Source organism: Planococcus citri, chromosome 1, assembly GCF_950023065.1.
Source record: "Planococcus citri chromosome 1, ihPlaCitr1.1, whole genome shotgun sequence".
In the NCBI taxonomy this organism is placed as follows: Eukaryota; Metazoa; Arthropoda; class Insecta; order Hemiptera; family Pseudococcidae; genus Planococcus; species Planococcus citri.
The window spans coordinates 52,062,426-52,083,051 of record NC_088677.1 but is presented as its reverse complement, the minus strand read 5'-3'; the positions used below and the strand labels follow the sequence as shown (position 1 = coordinate 52,083,051).

The 20,626-nt window shown below is 32.1% G+C and overlaps 1 protein-coding gene across 4 annotated transcripts; it reads left to right on the top strand.

Annotated features, from left to right (window-relative positions):
• The first annotated feature begins 1,437 nt into the window (after window positions 1–1,437).
• On the top strand, window positions 1,438–16,208 carry Ork1 (open rectifier K[+] channel 1). 4 transcript variants are annotated; one of them, XM_065345990.1, is made up of 10 exons: window positions 1,438–2,034; window positions 4,639–4,861; window positions 5,976–6,227; window positions 9,282–9,482; window positions 9,804–9,925; window positions 12,658–12,871; window positions 12,964–13,199; window positions 13,321–13,731; window positions 14,573–14,796; window positions 14,888–16,208. In XM_065345990.1, exons 3-10 carry the CDS (start codon window positions 6,086–6,088, stop codon window positions 15,831–15,833), a joined length of 2,496 nt encoding a protein of 831 aa, XP_065202062.1. In that variant the 5' UTR covers window positions 1,438–2,034; window positions 4,639–4,861; window positions 5,976–6,085; the 3' UTR covers window positions 15,834–16,208. The 4 variants fall into 4 exon arrangements, with proteins under 4 accessions (XP_065202062.1, XP_065202061.1, XP_065202063.1 ...); XM_065345989.1 differs by lacking the exon at window positions 4,639–4,861; XM_065345991.1 differs by lacking the exons at window positions 4,639–4,861; window positions 5,976–6,227.
• Window positions 16,209–20,626: the final 4,418 nt, after the last annotated feature.

The following is a 20,626-nucleotide window of genomic DNA, read 5'->3' as shown; positions in this document are numbered from 1 at the left end:
TGTTTATTGAAACATTAAAAAACAAATTATTTTTTTTTCAAAGTTTTTTTTCGAAATGTTTTTTTTTCAACTCCAGTTTTCTAAAAAAATTATTTATTCTTCAAAATTGGATAAAATAGCATTTTTGTGTGTGACGGATAAATTTTGAATATTTTATGGCGTCATCACAAACTTACCTAGGTACTACGTACTTATTTACCTAGGTATAGCAAGTTTAATTCAAGAGTTCAAACTCACGAGTCTTACAAAAAAAAAATGCAATGAAACTTAATTTGAATTTTTTTTTATATAAATTTTTTGAGCTTTTCAAATCCATATTTAAATATAAAAAAATAAAATCATCGCAAAATTTAAAATTTTTTGATTTTTTTTCTATTTCCACGTTAACTTAAAAAGCTCTGTTCGTTTTTTGTTTTTTTTTTTAAACAAAAATTTCTGAGAGGCTCAATGATTAAGTAGTGTAGTTTTTTGAATATTGAGAACTTAAGTTGTAAAGAATTGAATCACAATCAGTCGTGTTCATATTACTAATCTTACCAGTAGTTTTTTTTTTCAGGTGAAAAGCACTTAATATCGATTTTCGTTTCTTTTTCAACATTTTTATTTTTAAATGAAATTTAGATGCATTTTGTTACACGTTTTCCATGATTTTTCAAGAAAGTAACAATGTTACGTTTAATTCTTTCTGAATCATTCAATTTGATGAAATTGTAGTCAAAACAAATCTTCGAGAAACAAAAATTTGACGAAAAAAGTTGAGTTTCTGGTTTGTTTATTATTGGGCCAACTGTAATCCCAAGATATTGAAAAAGAATTTCAGTGTGGTGATTCACTCGCTGATTGAAATTGAAATTTAATTCCAATTTTCGGTGATAGGTAGGTACTAGGTAGTAAGGTCGTAAGTGCTAAAAAACACCACTGAATTGTAGGCAAGTTACAAGTACCTACCAAAAAATGAATCATATCCACAATTCCTCAAAACCGATACTTATGAATGTAAGCTACTCTTCATTATTTACACCTACGAGCTACCTATTTTACTCCAAAAGTTCTCTCCTTGTCCTTGCGTAATAATAACATACTTTCGGTGCATGTATAACGATTAATGAGAAAGTGATTTTTTATTTTCGAGTCTTCGCGGCTTATTACATACCTACCTAGTGAAATTTATCGCATATCTTGGCGAGTTTTCAAGCAATCCACTTCAAACTTAGAATGTTGATACCTTTACCTTTACCTATACCTCACTTATCCTTAAAATATTAAATCAATACGATTGAATCCGTGTAAATATCGAAGATAACGTCGATACCTACTCTTTTTGGCGGGGAAGGGGTAGATTACAGTATGTGATAATGATGAATGACGGTATTTCGCAAAGTGCATGAAAAACTACACGTTCGAGCATCTTGTAAAATAATGTACAAACGTGTACGTACTTTGCAGACATCGTATAGAATGATTTCGATTTAATTGATAACACGTAGGACAAACGTTTAATGCCTCAGAAACGGTTCTCGTGTCCGCACGTTACCATACTGCAAATTATACAATCAACGGTGTGTTTACTTTTGCACGTTACCACGTTTTATCATACCTACTTGTTGCTTGGAAATATTCAAATGATGTTGTTTTTCGTCGAATCATTTTTTTATCATAAATCATGACTCGGTGCTAATTTACAATTTCGAAAAAAATACGTTTTCAAATCGTCGGTAAGTTGTTTGGATATCAACTTATATTCGGCTTCGGATTCGCATTGGTTTTTTTGGCCCATTGACTTTGTTTTGTAAATATCGCCGATATCGCTGATCGCTGTTATCTACTTTTACAGCTTTTGAGCCTTTTGATTTTCTTTTGCTGTGTTAATTTGAGACAATTAAGAAATCGCGTGTGATAAATTGTGCTGAAAATTTTCGTCTTTTACCTACCTGCTGCTCATCTCGAAGATTTGAATCATTGATTGTATTCAAGTTTTTCCGAATTTTTGCAGAGTAATCGTGAAATAAAGATGATTTTGGAGCATATCAGCAGGTAAATTTTCAAGTACCTATCTAACGTTCTTTTCTAGTGTAATTTCAGTTCTTTATTCACTTTTTTCTTCGCTAAGCACCATGAATATACCTATATTATGTAGGTATGTACCATATTTGAATTGAAAAAACGTGTGTATAATAGTTTTTACACCAAGTTTTTCAGAAAATTACTTAATTTACGGTTTATTGTAGGCTATTACAATTTAACATACATTAATTACTATTACTCTAATTACTGCTGTGAGCTCAATACGTAGGTAGATATAAATATTTTGTTTTATATGAAAATTTTCAAACAAGAAGTGGCCGTGGGTATGTTTATCTGCTTATATATTTTAGATGATTTTTGCCTTTCATATTGGTCCTATTTTATCATATCTCTTGTATACTTAGTTTTTCTTGTCACATGCCTGAAACTATAGGGATATTTTTAGTTTACATAGTAGACCTAAGTATAGATACTCAAAATATTTGTAGGTATTCTATAGTTACATAGATAGTTACCTGTCATTTTGTGTCATGTTTAAAATTAAATTGGATTAAATCTGATTTAGTAAGAAGCGCTTGGCTTGTTAAAGCTTCCAAAAAAATTCAGATTTGATATGGTCAAAAAATTTGATGTTTCAATAGGAAGTGATCAGATTAATCCTTTCCGTGAATTTTCAGTCATTTCAACTGAAAGAAGATGAAATCAATTTCCTCATTATGCTCCCAAAATTGATCATTGTATCATTCCCGGTACCTAATTTTTTTCTATCGCGCATTCGATGTAATTCTAATAAAATTTTGAATGAAAATTCGTTCTCACAAAGGAACCTCTCACTGGAATCAGCTAATCACTTTTTTTTTACCACAGCATAAAGATTGACTGATTGTGGATCCTTGGGGTGTAGCTCCTCAGAAAATTTTCAGCTGCCCAAACCCAAATAAAAAATTATGAAGTGCCTCACAAATTTTTAAATTTTCAAAAATATGCCTCAAATTGATGAGAAAACACGAATGGCGGATTATAAAATTTTTGGGGAATCAATTTTTTTAATAAAAAACCTGAAATAAGCCACCAAATCTCAAAATAAACGATTAGGCAACTACATAGGTAACTCTCGAAATTTTCCTTCTAGCCATATTCTAAAATACTGATCACGTTTTGAGGGCTACTTTCGACATGACATGAGCGAGACAGTTGACATTTTGTTGGGCTCAAATTTTTTTTTAAAAAAATTCTTAAAATCCTGAAAAGTGTAACTGGACACTGAGTAGTTACAACTCCAACTATGCAATACCACACATTTTGAAAACCTTTTTCGGTATAGTTGAGAAAAAGGTTTATTTTTTTGGGGCTGAATTTTTTCAAAAAAATGAATTGAATGAATGGAATTTTCTTTCTAGGTCATATTCGAGTTACGGATGTTTTTTTTGAAGGCCACTTTCGACATGTTGGGGAAAAAGTGTGATTTTTAAGCTTATTTTTTTTTGTAATAAAATACCCTAAAATCTCTGACCAACGCGTTTTGAGCGCCATTTTTTGTTATGAGCAAAAAAATGTGTATTTTTCGACGTTTTAAAGGTCGAAACTGGACCTCGAAACTTGATAATGATTTAAATGTACTGGAAATAAGATTTTCAAGATTTTTAATTGACCTTTGACTTTTTTAAAGCAATTTTTGGGTCAATTTAGGAAACTTAAATCCTACATAGGATCTTCTAGCAATTTATGTTTGGACAGACGGATGTTTGAGCTACCTCAGAGGTTCCCAAGCTCATCTGATGAAAAAATTGGAAAAATCAATGACTGAAATATTCGATGGACATATTTCCTTTTTCAAAAGTAAATTTTCGTGCTTTTCCAGAAAGAAGGAAAAAAAAACTTTCTTTGGGATATTTTTGGAAAAAAGAAAACACGAGAGAGTGAAATGATGAAAAAAAAATACTAAACGAAACTTCAAAGTTTTAGAACAGACTGAAAAATCCTCATCGTACTTTCTAAAAATTTGTAAATCAATAAAATGAATTTTCATTAAAAAACCTTAAAACATGAGAGAAAAAACTTTTTTTTTTCAATATCCGAGAATGTTTGATGAGATATCTGATTTTCTTTAGTTAGGTAGTCTTCAAAATACGAGCACCTTGGCCCATTCAAAGCAGGCAATATCCAAGAAAATTTCTAGATACTTTATCAAAATACATATCCAATAAAATGGATCATTATCCATAAAATAGCATAAATCTTGAGAGGCCAATAGTATGAGGCTCAAAAGTTGGAAAAAATGCCTAGTATTTTATACCTTCAAAAAAAGGAGGAGTTGTAAGGTACCTATAGAATTCCTCAATTATTTTGTGTGAATTGTGACGAATTTTTACCAATGAAATTTTATTTTGGAATAAAAGTTGGTGAGTTCGATTGTTTGCAATCAAGAAATTGAAACATATCAGGCTTCGGGTTCGATCCCTGATTTGCGCACGAATGATTTTTTAATATATTAAATATGTCGTTGATCATAGACCATGGTGATTTTCAAAAATAAGTAAGTGAACTAGGAAAATACTCGTTAAGTAGAAACATTTTTCAATTATTTTTTCTCTCAAAAAACTCACTTTTCAGGAAAAATCAAAGAATGGATTGAAAAAAAATTAAATTGCAGAACATACAAATTCTGAACGTAGTTTTAAAAAAATTTTTTTTGGAGACATTTCGGAAAAAAATCAACCCCATTTGCTGATTTTTTCGCTGGCTTTTTAAAGGGGCTACAGTTGTGACCGAAAAGGAGAGGAAGTGATTCATTGGAAGTCCAGTTCAATCTATAAGCCTCTAAGGAGTTCAACAGGTTAGAAGGCTTTTTTCATATGGCTTGAAAAAGTGAACAAATTAGAAAGTTTTCATTATTTTTTTGTCTAGCCTCGGCACACACAACATAATTTTTCTTTAGAAATATGACATAGAACGCCTCCGGATATACTCGGGCGAATAACAAATCTCTATCCTTCAACTATAAATTTGTCTTATCAGCAAAATATATGTAGGTACCTCTACCTACTGCGAATACCTACTTATACCTACACTTGCACCTGTCTGTAATACCCTCTGTCTATACCTAATTCCAATAATTTACCTATGCACACACTGACTACCATATTCGAAAAAAAAACCTCGAAAAGAACATTTACGTTTAAATTTTCATTGAAACGTCTAGAGAGGAATTAATTTGAAAATTTTTCATAATTACTGACGCACTTAACACTCCATATTAACGCCAGTGTATATTTATGCAATTAGCAACGTTTAAAATTGTAATATACTTAGTTTACATTCTCGTGTTAACACGATACCTACATATTATAAGTTAAGTTTACCGTCCATAAGTTACATTTCTATATAATCACAGATCATCTTTCGTCGAGTCGTTGAGAAAATTGATAATTTTAGCAATTCTAATTAGCTGTTTTATAAACACCTTTGTTGCTCGCCTTTAAATATCCAAAATGTGAACACGATTGTGTAAATCGCTTCTCACTTAACGACATTAGGTAGGTTTAGTTTTTTTTTTTTTAGGTCAAGATCATGGAAACATTTAAGTACCTAATATGAGAGTTGCATTTTATGCATTTTGAAAAAAAAAATTATATGCAGATAAATTTTTGGTCTTTTTTTTTGAATAATTTACGTAAGTTGAATACTTATGTAGATTTATAATGCTTGATTTTTTTAAGTAACACTGAAAGTTTAATGTTTGCGTTAATTACGTTAATGAAAACTAATACGTTAATAATCGGTTATTTGGTTACTCATCCGAGTATACGATAGTTTCGGGTGTGAATTGTAGATTATCTTAGGTGCTTGTACATTTTTATACTCGTGCTATTATAGTTTAGTAGGTAGAGGTACTAGGTAGTGATTTCAAAATGAACGACTCGTTAATACTTTTGGCATTTTTATCGCAGATAATGAATGTTTAATACGTGCAGCATATATATATACTCGTAATGGTGACTTGAAGCTAAAAATTTATATACATCGGTGATAACGCGATACATTCGATAATTTCTTCAAGATGATGCCCCCAAACCAATGGGTTATGCTGTGGATAGTTTTTCTCAGTTATTTATTACTGGGAGCTTCTCTGTTCTACGTTATTGAAAGAAAGCACGAAGAAAATCGCAGATTAGAAGATCCTTCTGCGTTGAGCGTCGAAGGTAATTTTATTATTTTCAATTTCTTCTAAAAATTATGGTAATTGATAAGTGGGTGCGTCAACGTCTTATTGGTTTGCATTTTTATATACCTATAGGTAGGTAGGTATTTTCATTACCTACTCGGGCTGTGTTCTACATTCGCGCCTCGTTTTCCCTGTGTGTTTATGGCGTGTAATTCAAAACCGCCCGAAACACTTGAAATGGATGTACGACACAATAATACTCGTTCAATTGATTACCACATTTTTTGTAATTTTTATTGTATCTATCGGGGAATTTTATTGTCACCTATATCTTCTCCTGTTTTCCGTCACATATCCATTTAATTATCGCGCGGTGTAATACAACGATTACCTTGTTTACTTTTGATGGCATCATTAGCGATGATTTTTTTCCCTTTATCAAAGCGCAGGAAAACTACTGTCGTAAATTGAAAGAATTTTCAAAGCTGAGAATTTCCGAATAGGTGCCACAGATTCAGTATTATACAACAGTACAAGTAGCTAGCTCAATATTTCGCCAAACAACTTGAAAAGGTTCATGAATTGGTTACATATTCGTGAGTTTTTTGAATTGGGAAATTTTTGAAAAGTGTGGAAAACATCAAACATTTTGATTATAAAGATGCATTTTTACCCAAATTTGAAATCTATACTCATAATCACATTTTTCAAAATTTACCTACTTATTTATTTTTTCCGTAGATTTTTTAGATACCTAGGTACTTCGGTTTTTGAAGTCTCATTTTATTTTTAGAGGATCTTGAGGCATATAAATTTCAAAACGAGTTTTGATGAATTTGATGAGAGTTCTGACTAGGTTTTTAGAAAAATGATTAGCATTTTAAATTGACCTCTAAAATTTGAAATGTGTTCTGTTTCTATTTTTTTCTACATAACTACTTACTTAAACTGGAGAGACTTCCTGTTGGTACTATCGAGGAAGGGGGAGGAAGTTGAAAGAGGAGCACATCTTAGCATTCTGGGAGAGAGCGAAGGGAGATGGAGAGATTGCAACGAAGTTGATGGCAAAAATGACAATTATGATTACTATGAAATTTCCTAGGGATAAAATAAATCAGAACTCTTTATGAAAAATGAAGACTTTGAAATTTTTTTATTTTCAAAATAGATGGAGCAAACCGAGCAAAAAGTTTTTATGAAAGTTCACAAAAAAAACGTTCGATACAGTGTTGCCATTTTGGCATATTTTTTTTAAAAGTCAATTTGACATATATACCTACTTAATTCAAGATTTTATTTTTTAGCTCAGAAATCAAGATGTATGTACAAAATTGTGTTGTACGAGCATCTAAATCTATAATTAGCCATGCAATTTCAGGAATAAATCAAATTGTTTGTGACCAAGTAATTTACCAAAGACGAGTACTTCTAAAAAGTAGGTATTCACCAAAATTAAACGAATAGTGCGAAATTCAAAAGCGAAAGAAAACTCAGAGAAAAGTCTTTCTTCCATAAACTTTTCATTTTTGTTTTTTTTGTATGGTTATTTTTGAATTGAAAAGTTCTTGAAATGTTTTTGCATATACCTACTTGAATAAAAATCAAAAATACAGAAAAAAAATCTGCCAAAAAATGGAATAATTATATTTCAGATTTTGGCATAATTTGGTACTCAAATTTTTCTCGCATGAGTGGTCGAAAAATTTTCAAATTCACGTGTTTTAGCAATAATATGACTTTAGAAACGTGTCATACAAAATTCAGCATAAATTATTTTTTCTGATTTTTGGCATAATTTGCATACTTCTTACCTCCATCTTGTTGCCAGTTCAAAAATGAATTTTATTGATTCTCCAGAAATTTTAAAATTTGCTGGAGACTCCAAAAAATTGCAAAAATTCGATGTTTTTCACTTTTTCTGAAATTTGTTCATTTCTGAATGCTCCAGAGCAAGTTTGAATTTCTGAAGAGAAATTTGAAAAGCCGCTGGAGGCTTTAAAAAATCAAATTTTGATTGTTTTCAAGACGAATGATTGAACAGCCGCTTCAGACGATATCTATTTTTTCATCACTTCAACTGCAATTTACAAATTGGTTAAAATTCATTTTTGAACTAGCAATCCTGGAATTTCGTGGGGCCCTACCGAAATTAGAGGCCCTATATTTAACTTTATTTGTGACCTTTCCAGAGTACCTATTTTTTTTTTCTGGAGAAAATTGAAAAATCGCTGGAAGCTCCACAATGGCCTAAAACTAGTATGTACTTGTTGATATATGGAAGTTGAATTGAAAAAACCATTCACATTGGTTCACTTTGCCTCAAAAAAAAATTATATTTTATGAAAAAATATAAAAATCGTCCCTGAAACAACTTTTTTGAATTTTCAAAATTTTCAAAAAATCGCCAGAAATCTAAAAATGAATTTAAGGACATGCAATTTTGGTCTAAAGGGGGGGGGGTGTTTCCGAATGTGCTCTTTCGATCTAGCTTAATTATTTCATTCAAATTGGAGAGTGGCAGTTCAAAAAAAAACTCAAAAATATGCACCTACCTAACTTATTATTTAAATTTTTTCATTATAAATCCAAGATGTTGCTATAAAAGTAAAAAGTAATATTGTAAAAAAATACACAAATACTACGTAAAATTCAAAAAAATTTCTGTCAAATTTTCGAACTTTTTAGAATACTTGTAATAAAAGTTTCAAGGGTGACCCTGTATTTATGGACATCCAAAGTAACCATATCCGCGCGCGAGCTTTCATGAATGTAAATTCGACTGCGATATTTGTACTTTTGAATTGGTTGTCAGTTGTCACTTTTTTTTGTTGAGCATAATTTATAGCAACATATTATACGTTCGGTTTGTTTACCAATTGAATTCGTAAAGTGTAAAGTGACCTTAATCATTGCACAAAAAAAAGAAGAATTGAATTCAACGAAACGAATTTCCTCTACATTCGACGATATTTATTGGGCAGTAATTCGGTGACTAGGTTACATTGGGAAGGGCTCTACTCTGGTGTTAATTTTATGACAATGTTGTATCCGATATTATCCAGATGAAGCTAATTTATTTTACTCTTTGCAGAATTATTATCGCGATATTACTCCTGGTCTAGTCAAAAAGCTCACAAATTGCTGCTGCTAAAGTTGAGACAATTCTGTAACCATTCGGCGTTCTCTCCGGAAGGCCTGAAAATGGTAGAAGAAATAGAAGAACTGGAGGAGCCGTTTGATTGGACCTTTTATAACGCGTATTTTTTCGCACTCACAACACTTAGCACTATCGGTCAGTTCACGTACGTACAAATAGACTATATACATACATACCTACCTACCTATTTATTGTACCTAAATTTAATACTCGATGCGAGTCTACGAAGTGCGAAGGAAAAAGACAGGCGTGTGCTTTTAATTGAAATTTTGCCACACAAAAGCGTTAGGATTAATTTAAACGAATCAGAATGAAAAAAAAAGTAACCTAGGTACCTACCGTATTACGAGGTTACAAATTTCATAAGAGTATTAAATCGTTTGAATGATTTCATTGTCAAGTTTAATTAGACTTTAGTGTGAAGCTAATTTCACCCGATGGTTATTGCTTGCGCAGGATATGGTAATCTCCACCCAACTTCCACCATCGGAAGAATGCTGCTGATAGTTTACTCGTTGATTGGTATACCTCTGAATGGTATAGTTTTAACTCAGCTGGCCAAACTTTTCTCTTCTACGGTAAGTTCAAGTAGGTACCCTACGAACCTACCTAGCTATAGAAATTAATTTATTCAGCCTGCTGCGCCTTTCTATCATTTCGCAAAACTATCTTCGTTTACCATTACCGGATGGCGGATGTCTGCGAATTGCTCGTATTAAGTAAATGCCAAGGTCTCGGATATGTCTTTTGTTTACAAATTCACGTACCGAGTGTTTCAAAAGAAACCATATATCAATTTGTATCTACCTACGCCCTTATGTGTGGACAATGAATTGTTATTACTTGTATGTAGAATAGGTACGTAAGCTGGAATCACATATAGGAAGGAGAGCTTTATTGGTAAATATGCTGATAAGCGTGGATTAGGCACCGCTACCTACGTAGGTAAAAAAATGAAAATATCGAGATGACGATACAGGAAAAAAATGTTTACATTATGAGTATTGTCGGTAAATTTCCAATGTACGAGTATATTATGTCGTCTAAAATTGATTCTTTTTTTAAAACATGCCGCATCGAGTGGATTTTTTAAATGGTGAGTATGCTAACTCGGGTAATTGAATTTGCATGCTTAATAAGCGCTAATAATATACGCATAGGTACTTCAAATTACCTAAAATGTTAGGTAGGTATCTGATAATAAGTCATGTAAAGGTGAAACAAGACAGGGTGTCATTTTTCATTTTTTTTTCTCAATAGCTCCCTTCACGTCATTTCAAAATGTTGTGAATCGAATTTGAACGTTTTTTCCCCCTCATATGCACATATTATTGAAGGTCGACGACTGATTGATGCATTTTTTAAAAATATGTAGGCCTATGTGGAAGAATATAGTTTTGAGGGCACTGCTCTCTGGGACGACTTTAGTTGTTCTAATTTTTTCCTGAAAATTTGGTGGGGGGATTTGAAGAAAGTTAATCTCGAAGTCTTGATCGATCAATTGAGGTTCAAAGATCTTATGCTACAATTTACAAATAAACAAACTTGAAGATTTATCAGGGAGATTTTGTAAATTCAAAAAATACGTAGAACAGATAAAAATTCTCAAAATTATAACACGCGAAAAAATTGTTTACGTCGAATTCAACTTTTTGAATAGGTACCTACCAGACGAATTTGTGAAAATTCAAATTTTACCGTTAAGTCATGAAAGAAACATCAGAATTTGATCAAAATTGAGGCAGAATTTTGTAATTTACTTTGCGACCCATTTTTAATCCTTCGATTGGATTATGGTGATTTTCAGTCGTTTTGGAATCTTCAGCAGATGCTTTGATTTTCTCTAGTTTATAACAAAATCCATAAAAAGGCTCGAATTCCTATGGCACTTGATTGATCATTCTCATGATCCGTATTCAAATTCAATCTATATTTTTCCACAACTGAGAAATCTAAAAATCCGATGAGGAATACAGAAAGGCTTGAAATTAATTTCAACTTCCCTTCTGAATTTAGTATAATTTTATTTTCATGAGCCATGGATGTAATTAATTTTTTTTTATAAATTGGACCAAACTCCGAAAAATAATATTCGACTGTTGAATTTTTTTGTTTGGATAAACAATTTCTTCCGGTGAGAAATAACGCTCTGGTTGAAATATTACAAAAGTCATTATTCAACAAAAATTCAACGTTCACAATTTTTTTGAAAAATTCAAATTTTTAAGAACATTTTGATAATTTGAAATGTCGCAGATTCGTTTGAGTAATTTAAAGTTTACGAGCTTTTTTTAAAGAACTCAATTTTATCAACTTTTTTAAAGATTTCAATTTTAAAAAAATTTTTTGATATCCAATTTTAATTTTTACAATTTTGTTGAGGAATCAATGTCAACAAGTTTTTTGAAGGAATCCTATTTTGAAAAATTCTGTCTTTTTTTTAAATTTCGTAAAAATTAAATTTCAGGTAAACAATAAGTATCTATTTAATAAAAAAAAATTGTTTAATGCTTTTTGAATCTGTAAAATAATTTTTGAATTTTTTTAAAACCTCAAGTTTCTATAGATGGGCTCAAATCGATTACTTTTTCCTTTTTTTGACATTACTTACCTTTTTTCGATACCTTACTTATATAGCTATCCGCCTTTCCCAAAAAGCTGAGAAAAAGACGTTGTATAGCTACATGCTCTAAGCGTTTTGCTCCAATTAGTATTTCTTATACCTTGTCGAAATTTCAAAATATTGTGGTTTTTAAATTTTTCTTTCTAAATTATGAGTTCTAAAATTTATCTTTGCCTCATTTGCTTGACGAGGAGACATTTTTCAAAAGTTCTCTTCATTTTTTTTCGATATTCTTTCACGTTTGCCACGAAACTGTAGAATTATTGAGATATTCTCATGTTTTCGAATTTCTTTTTCTTGGAGTTTTCATTTGTGCCTTTATTTCTGAGCAGAATTCTGGGTGTAAAAATTTCATTCACATTTTGTACCATATACTACCTACTTTTGAAAAAAATTTGGGTTGTACCCTCTTGAATTTCATGTCCTGTTTCATTTAGTCATATTCCACTCTAAAAATAATAATTACAATTATGTACAACGGCTAAAAATTTAGATAAGCTTTATCTTAATTGATAAAATGCGAGAATTCGTTGTTTATTAGATAGGCGACGTTTAATTGGAAAAACTTGATACCTGCGTCAATTTACAAGTTGATTTCATTTCCATTCGAGTGCACCGTGTAATTTCTTAGAAAGCTGTAAAAAAGCTCTTCAGTCCATAATCTTTTTTCTTTTTATCGTTTTACAGTTCTTGAGAGTACATCAGCGTTACAAAGGTAAAAGATTCGAGACGAGGTTTATGCTGTTAGTAGACATTGCTACGTACTTGATCCCTGGTATCTTGCTATTCGTATTTTTACCTTCGGGATTTTTCGTTTATTTCGAAGGATGGTCATTCGAAGAGAGTGTTTACTTCGCATATGTTACCTTAACGACTATTGGATATGGCGACTATGTTGCTGGTAACTAGATTACATTCGTATTGCATCATATTTTTCCGAACTGAAAACTATACCTACTTACCTAATTCGAATTGTTATATTTTGTTTTGCAGGTCAGCGTACGAAAAACGTGGTTTGGTTTTTCTTCTACAAAATAGGCATATTTGTTTGGATCATGTTCGGCTTAGGATATTTAGTCATGATATTAGGTTTCATATCGAAGGCGATGCAGTGCAAAAAAATGGCTCGTCTGGAACGTAAACTCGTCGAAAAAGTATGGAACGAGTTCACTCGCGATTTCAGCTACTTAAGAAGAATGCTCAACGAAGTATACCTGTTGAAATTCAAAGTAATTGTTTTGTATTCGAAATCACACCTCTACCTTGGACTACCTTATCATTCTAACGTGTCACACTTTTTAATACGCACCTGTCATATTAATGCGTTCTCTTTCGTACCCCTTTATCTAGCCGGTATACCAAGATGAGCAACCTCAAAATACACTAGAACAACGAATCCGATGTAGAAGTGCTCCAAACTTATCCGAATGGCCTGTGTTGGTCAAAACGGTGAAACCAGTTGAACCATCGTCTTCCGATGATGAACAACAGACTTTGGCTCAGTTCCAAAAAGTTAGGCTAAGGAGACGCCGGGCACTGCACGAGAATTTATTCAAACATAGTCAATTAAGAGTCAGATCCGAAAGCGATCTGAGTAAAATTGATAAAGCTGCCACCTTTAATAATATTTTCAACGTAGAACGAACCGAGCTACTTGCAAGGGTTGTCGATGCTTTCGAAACTACTTACAGCAGATCGACGTCGTCTTCTTCGTTGAATCTTTCTGATGAAGAGGAGGATAAAGAAACGCCGCACAGAAAGGTAAACGATGAATAAACGTACGTTACTGTTACTTAGGTTGCATATGTAGTATTTTGAAGGAGGAAAAAGTTGTTTTCTCGTATTAGTATCATGGGAATTTAGTGCCAATGATGTGCCTAGGATTTTTCCAAGGGATAGTCGGGATAGAGAAGTATATATTATTTGAGATAGTTTCATAGTTTCTTCAGATTATATGATTGATAAATCTAAGTAAGGATACAATTTAGATATGTGGTAATGGTAATCATTGAATAAAATGAAACAATAAATTGAGTTGAATTAATGAATAGGCAAGTAAAAAGCGAACCATTCAAATGAATAAAAATTAAATTGAAATAGAAATTTAAGTAGGTAGCCATTAAAATTGAAATTAAAATGTGACTCACCAATCTGCCCTGTTAAGGTCAATCACCCATCTGACTGGTCTCTCAAGATCACTGACTTACCTGTCTAGGCTCTCGAGGTTGTCTGACTGTCTGTCTATCAGACTATCCAAGGTCGTCTGTATCTCTGTCTGGCTTCTTAAGGGCATTGACCTGTCTGACTAAACTCTCATAATCATCTGTTTGGCCTCTATAAGGGTCATTAACCCTTCTGTCTGGCTTCCCAAGGTTGTCTGTCTGGTCTCCTAAGGTCATTGACCCGAGTGTCTGGACTCATTTTTGAATGTTTTTAAGATTCCAACGAGCGACGCATTAAAATATGCACTGAGCTTTTTTTATTGCGTCAGATAGGTATGGAATTTTTTTCATTTTTTCACCGTTAAAGTGAAAAATGTCGAGTTACTTAAAAGTTACCTATTCAGCGTTCGAATACTTACTTATTTCGATTTATTTTACAGATTTCAAAATTCGAAAAAGAATTGCACGGCTTCAGTGGATTTTCCAACGAAGAAATATTATCTAGTGAATCATACGAGCCAACTAGTAACGAATGGGACACGGTGAAACATTCGACAGCTTACGATCAAAAAGCTCCTCCTTACTCGGAACAGTGGACTTGGCCAAATTCCGAAAGCACCGTTAAAAAGATACCTGCTCCATTTATGATCAGAAGCGATCAAAGGTGCTCATTTATTCGTACATTTTTCCATTCTTTAGTTCTGAAAAATCTTCTGCGTTGTAATTTTACCTACTAACTCCTTGTAATGTGACAGGTTGCATTCGATACCTCAAGATACATTATCGAAAAGACCGAGTATCCAGATACCGGGTGTACAGAGTATACGTAGGATGTCCGTAGCTGCCTTAAATTTCCTATCATCTTCCAGACTCGCTGGCAGAATGGCATCTTCTAAAGAAATCGAAAAAGACGCCGAGCTTAATAAAGATGAAAAAATTCGACGAACTGGCCGAACAGCTTGTCCTCGTAAAAACACCAAAAAGCGATATTCTCTGTGTAACATGGAGTACGATTCGATGTGCCAATACATTAATTATTTCACTCAGACTAAAATGAAAGAAAGTAATATCATAAACATACTGAAAAATCAAATCGGCAATTTGGAAAATTCTTCCAACATTAGTCCTGTTCTCGAGCAAACCAGTATAGGGGACTTTCTACGAGTCGTCAATTCCCTTCATAGCACGTCCAACTATTGCACCACTGCCGCGGCCGAAACTCGTCCTCAGTCATCGCCTTTATGGACGCTGTTCCAAAACGAAGCCAAACCGTCAGATACTAACGATAAATCTCCTACCGAACAAAAAAGCTCAGTTCCCGAACGAAGGCGATACTCTTTAGCACCTCCTGGAAATCCTGGTCGTTATAACATATCCAGAAATAAATCATTCTCTACGAATATACGTAAAATATCACCATCGGGGTACCCGAAAACCAGAACGTATTCGAATCCGGCGCTGTCTATTCCTCAAATCAGACGTATTAGGTCCGAATCGTCGAGCACTGATCACTCCGAACCTCCGGCTACGACTGTAAGAAGTCGTAAAATTCGACGGTTTTCGGTTAAACCCGTTTCATTAGGGTCAACGATGCCTGAAATTGTCGTAGATGAAAATTACGACAAACCTAAATCATCATCGAGTGATGTTCAAGTGCAAATCGAAAGCTCACCGTTGGAGTCTTTACGTATAGATAAATAGTTTGTTTTTTAAAAAACTTGACGCCTGTTCTGAACAAGTTCTAGGGTTTGTTCGTTGTTGCGTTTTTCTCCTGTATATAATTTTTACCTATTTACCTACCAGCAATGCAAACAATAATTCCAAGTCCCTCAAAATGAGTGATTAGTCAACATACCTATTACATGTACTGTACCTATGCGCTTTATTAGCAGCATATGCTCGTTGTATATTCGTATTGTAAGTGTAAAATATTTACCTGTAACGATGTATTTTTTGTTTTGTTTTTTATTTTGTTATTTTTTTGATGTAACTTAAGCTTACCTATGTTATTGAAATAATTACGCATCTTGTAGACTGATTAATACATATTTTATCCAAATACAACCAGAAACTGTATTACGTTTATTTTTTGTTGTATAGGTAATTAGGTACCTACTGAAAATTTGAAAGTGTAAGGGGAAATTTAATTAGTCCGTCTTCTTCCTTTTCTTTCTTTTTTTTGCATGCAATGAAGAGAACTTCTCAGTCTTCTTATAAATCCATAGGAACCTACCCATGTCTTTTATTCACAATTTGAGCTCATGAAATTGAATTTTAGTTTTAAAAGCAATCGATGAAGTTTGAAACATTCTGCAGAATTTATCTCAATTATTTCAACGGTCGAACTGTTGTCAGTTTTCGAAAAATAAAATCACAAAATAAAAAATGAATGATAAACACTCTAGTAGGTAACTCCAAATCTAAAATCGAGAATACCCACCTAATATTTTTTTTTTTTTTTGAAAAATATTCAATAGTTGAACGATTTTTGTAAAGCTAAATTTTTGCTAAATTATTCTTTATTCAACTCTGAGTGAAATCAAACAATTAAATAGGTCTTTAAAATTCTATTTGAATTTACTTATCATTATTTTAAGTATCAAAATATATAAAATCACACTGAATTATTATACAGAAATAATTTTCAATAAATTATCGAATAAATTTTCAATAAGAAACTATTTCTCTTGTACATATGTATAATAAATAAAGTGAGCGGGTATCTACATTCTTTGATAAATTTTTATGTAATTCAAATTTACTTCAAGTTCTGTCAAACAATTTTTTTTTTTGATTCAAGTTCAAGCCACATTATACTCATACAGTTTTTTTTTATTATTTTTTTTTAGGGTGTTTATAACACCCGTGAAGGAAGAGTTTTAGATTTGGTTTGTTGAATTATTTAGGTATTGATTTTTACTCATAATTTGAAATGCGTTTGAATTTTACGAAATAAATTCTTGATAAAATTTCTCTATCCAACAAATACAATTTACCTTATCGTCGTACGTTTTACTGACATTTTTTTAGATGAATTTTTGTTATTTTTATTCCAAAAATTAAATCGAATTATTAAGAAAATTCAAAAGTGCAAGAATTGTTTCTAAAAAATTAATCCCCCTGCAAAAGTAATCAATACCTTATGCAATTTAAATAACAAAAACAAATTTTAAAACACAAAATTCGCCTTCAAACAAACTAACACTTACGCAAAAGTACCAGAATACTATTCATCACCAAGCAAACTTTGAGGAAATATTTGAGGAGCGTTTTTCCAAAGTCAGCTATGTTCATTTTGAAATTTTGTCGAGTTAGTTACGGTTTCGGGTAGTTTGGAAGTGTTCGCATCAGATTTCGCTAATCAGAGTGTCTACTAAAATCAAAAAAGCGAATTTCTCGCCTTTTTCTTGCTTTTTTCTTGCTTCCAAAAATGAAATTTCTTACCCCTCTTCTTATTTACGCATAGATAATCTTCGCTAACCCCTTCAACCCCCCCCCCCACCCAAAAAAAAATTCTCAACAAATTATTCTTCAAAGCAGAGAAGTGAATTAATTTCTCAAATGAAAAAATAGTAATAAAAAACGTAATGAAAACAAACGTTGAGGCAAGTCTACTGAAGTGAATTCAATCCTATGATGACAACAGTAACAAAAATATAAAAAGTAAACTTGAATGCGGATCAAAGTCATGTTATTTGGGGGAGGGGGAATATGATGTCATTTTTCCGACAAAAAATTGTTATTTTTCTGACAAAAATCAAAATTTTAACGTGCTAAATACCAGTGACATATACAATTACAGGATCAAACCATGAAAGAGCTTATATTTTTATTTGTGATTGAGGGGAGAGCAAAATCAGAATTTTATTGTTAGACACGAAAAATCGACATTTTAGGTTGTTTCAGAAAACTCTTTACAATGAATGATCATTTTACTGAAATGAAGGTAAAATTACTGCTCGAGCGAAGCGAGAGCGAAAATTTGTAGAAAAAATTTGTGTGAAAAACGAAAAAACGGCCATTTTGTATGCTTTATTTTACATTTTCATCGGAGCACAATAATATCAACAATTTTGAAAAGTTAGTTCTATTCAAAAAATGAAAAAATTGCACTTTTCAAGTGGTTTGAGTAATTACCCTACCTGGAAATCCAAAATTTCCTATTTAATTTTTGAATTTCTAAAATTTGTGAAAACACTATCTTGAATGGCCCGAGTGAAGCGAGGGCAAAATTTTTGGAAAATTTTCCATTTGAAAAGTAGAACAACATCAATTTTAACAATATAAAAACTTGAAATTTTGGTGGAATAACTTCAAGTTTTCAGAAATTTTTGATGTGAATTCTTGTAAATTTTCTTGCTTTTCAAAGGAATTTCTATACTATTTTCTAACTTTCTTGCCACCCATGCGAATTTCTCGCCTTTTTCTAACTTTCTTGCCTTTTTCTTGCCAGTAGACACCCTGGGATTGCCGGTCTCGTTCCTCTACATACTCTAGGCAAAAGAAAAATGTATGCGCAAACACCGGTTTTCCAAATCCAGCTATGTAAGATGGATTCACATCTATTGGTTTTTGGTGATTTGAAAAAGAACATAGCTGACTTTGGAAAAACGCTCCTCATTTGGACGATTGCTTATTACGTAGATGAAAGTATTGCCTATCTTTAAATTTGAAGGAGCGACGAATGAATTCAAAAAACAGCAATGAAAAAAAAATTGCGGAAACGAATAATACAATATATAATACATGGAAAAATGAACAAATTTTGTTATTATTAATTTTTTTACCCTAAAACTTGAAAAATGACTTGGAATATCAATTTATTGAAATAATTTCTAGTAAATTGGGGACCATGTATTGGTAGTTGCTGCAACGTATCATCAAGTTGGTATAATTTTGAGCTTTTTAAACCAAGAAAATTAAAATTGCTGTCTCGTTCCCTCCCTCGCCCCAAAAATTTATCTATGTACCTTGGTTTTTCTACTTATCGTGCAACCAAAGAACTTTTTTAAAAATATTGATCCATGAATCATAGAGACTTCGTAGGTGATTTCCATCAAAAAATCAAAATTTCAACCTACAAAGTACCCATGAATCACAGAGACTTCGTGGGTGATTTTATATGAAAAATCAGAATTTCAACCTATGAAGTAACCATAAATCATAGAGACTTCGTTGGTGATTTTATACAAAAAAATTGAAATTTCAATCTACGAGGAGCCAATGAATCACAGAGACTTTGTAGGTGATTATCATCAGAATATTGAAATTTCACCATACGAAGTACTGATGAATCATAGAGACTTCCTAGGTGATTTCCATCAGAAAATTAAAATGTTATCCTTACTAAGTGCCCATGAATCACAGAGCCTTTGTTGGTGATTTTATACCAAAAAATTAAAATTTCAACCTACGAAATGTCCATAAATCACAATGACTTCGTGGGTAATTTTATACAAAGAAATTAAAATTTTAACCTACGAAGTGCCCATGAATCACAGTGATTTCGTAGGTGAATGGAGACTTGGAAGGTGATTTCAAAAAAGAATGAAAATTTCTACTGAAGAATCACCCATGATTTAAATTTTGCGAGCCAATTTTTCTATATTCAAAAAGTTTTGTGAGCTTCAAAATTAGAACTCCAATAAGCCTAAACCAAAGGGCAACACCTGCGGAAAATTTATAATTCGAAAAGTATACCATTTTGCACAGTGATAGGTACATTTATTATATCAAATGAAAAAGAAACAACAACAACAGTTTTTTCGGAGCTTGAGCTCAAGAATTGCCACCCCCTTCCTTATTACATATGTATTTTTACAATTCCTGATTTTTTGAAAGCGAAATCTCGTGCTGAAGAGAATGATGTTATTTACGTAAAATTGAATTTAAAAATGTAAATTGCATTTAAAAATGTACCAAGTAATTATGATATTTTTTTCAGCAAGAAATTAAGCATTCTGGTTTTCGAGTTGCCTATGAAATGTTTTCGTAGGGGCATATTTATTCCAAATGAAGAATCATCGAATTTTGATCTCGATTGGACTTGATTTATTAAGTTGCACGTTGATAAAAAAAGTTGAGACTTTCAAGATTAGGTACTTCCAAATTTTTAAATTTCATTTGTTATTTGAATGACGGTGTCGCGTCGTATATTTTTAAAAATAATCATGTAATTTATGAGTATAGTAGGTACCTATGTATGTGAGCGTATTTCAGCATTTTGTTTTTCAAGTTGCCTATGGAATTAATGCTGCTGCAGGGGCGTATCAATGAAAAAATCTCGATTTGTGATTTCGATTATTTTTATACCTCAATTTCACATCGTGTGTTTCTGCTGGTATTTTAATTTCTTAATGATGAGTCTTTCTTAGGGGAGTATTTTCATTTTTCATTTTCGTACTGCGCGGTTTTAACAAAATATTTCAATCATCCGATTGATGTAGATACATTGTACAGAAGACAATGGTAACGAAATAAAAAAATACAAACCA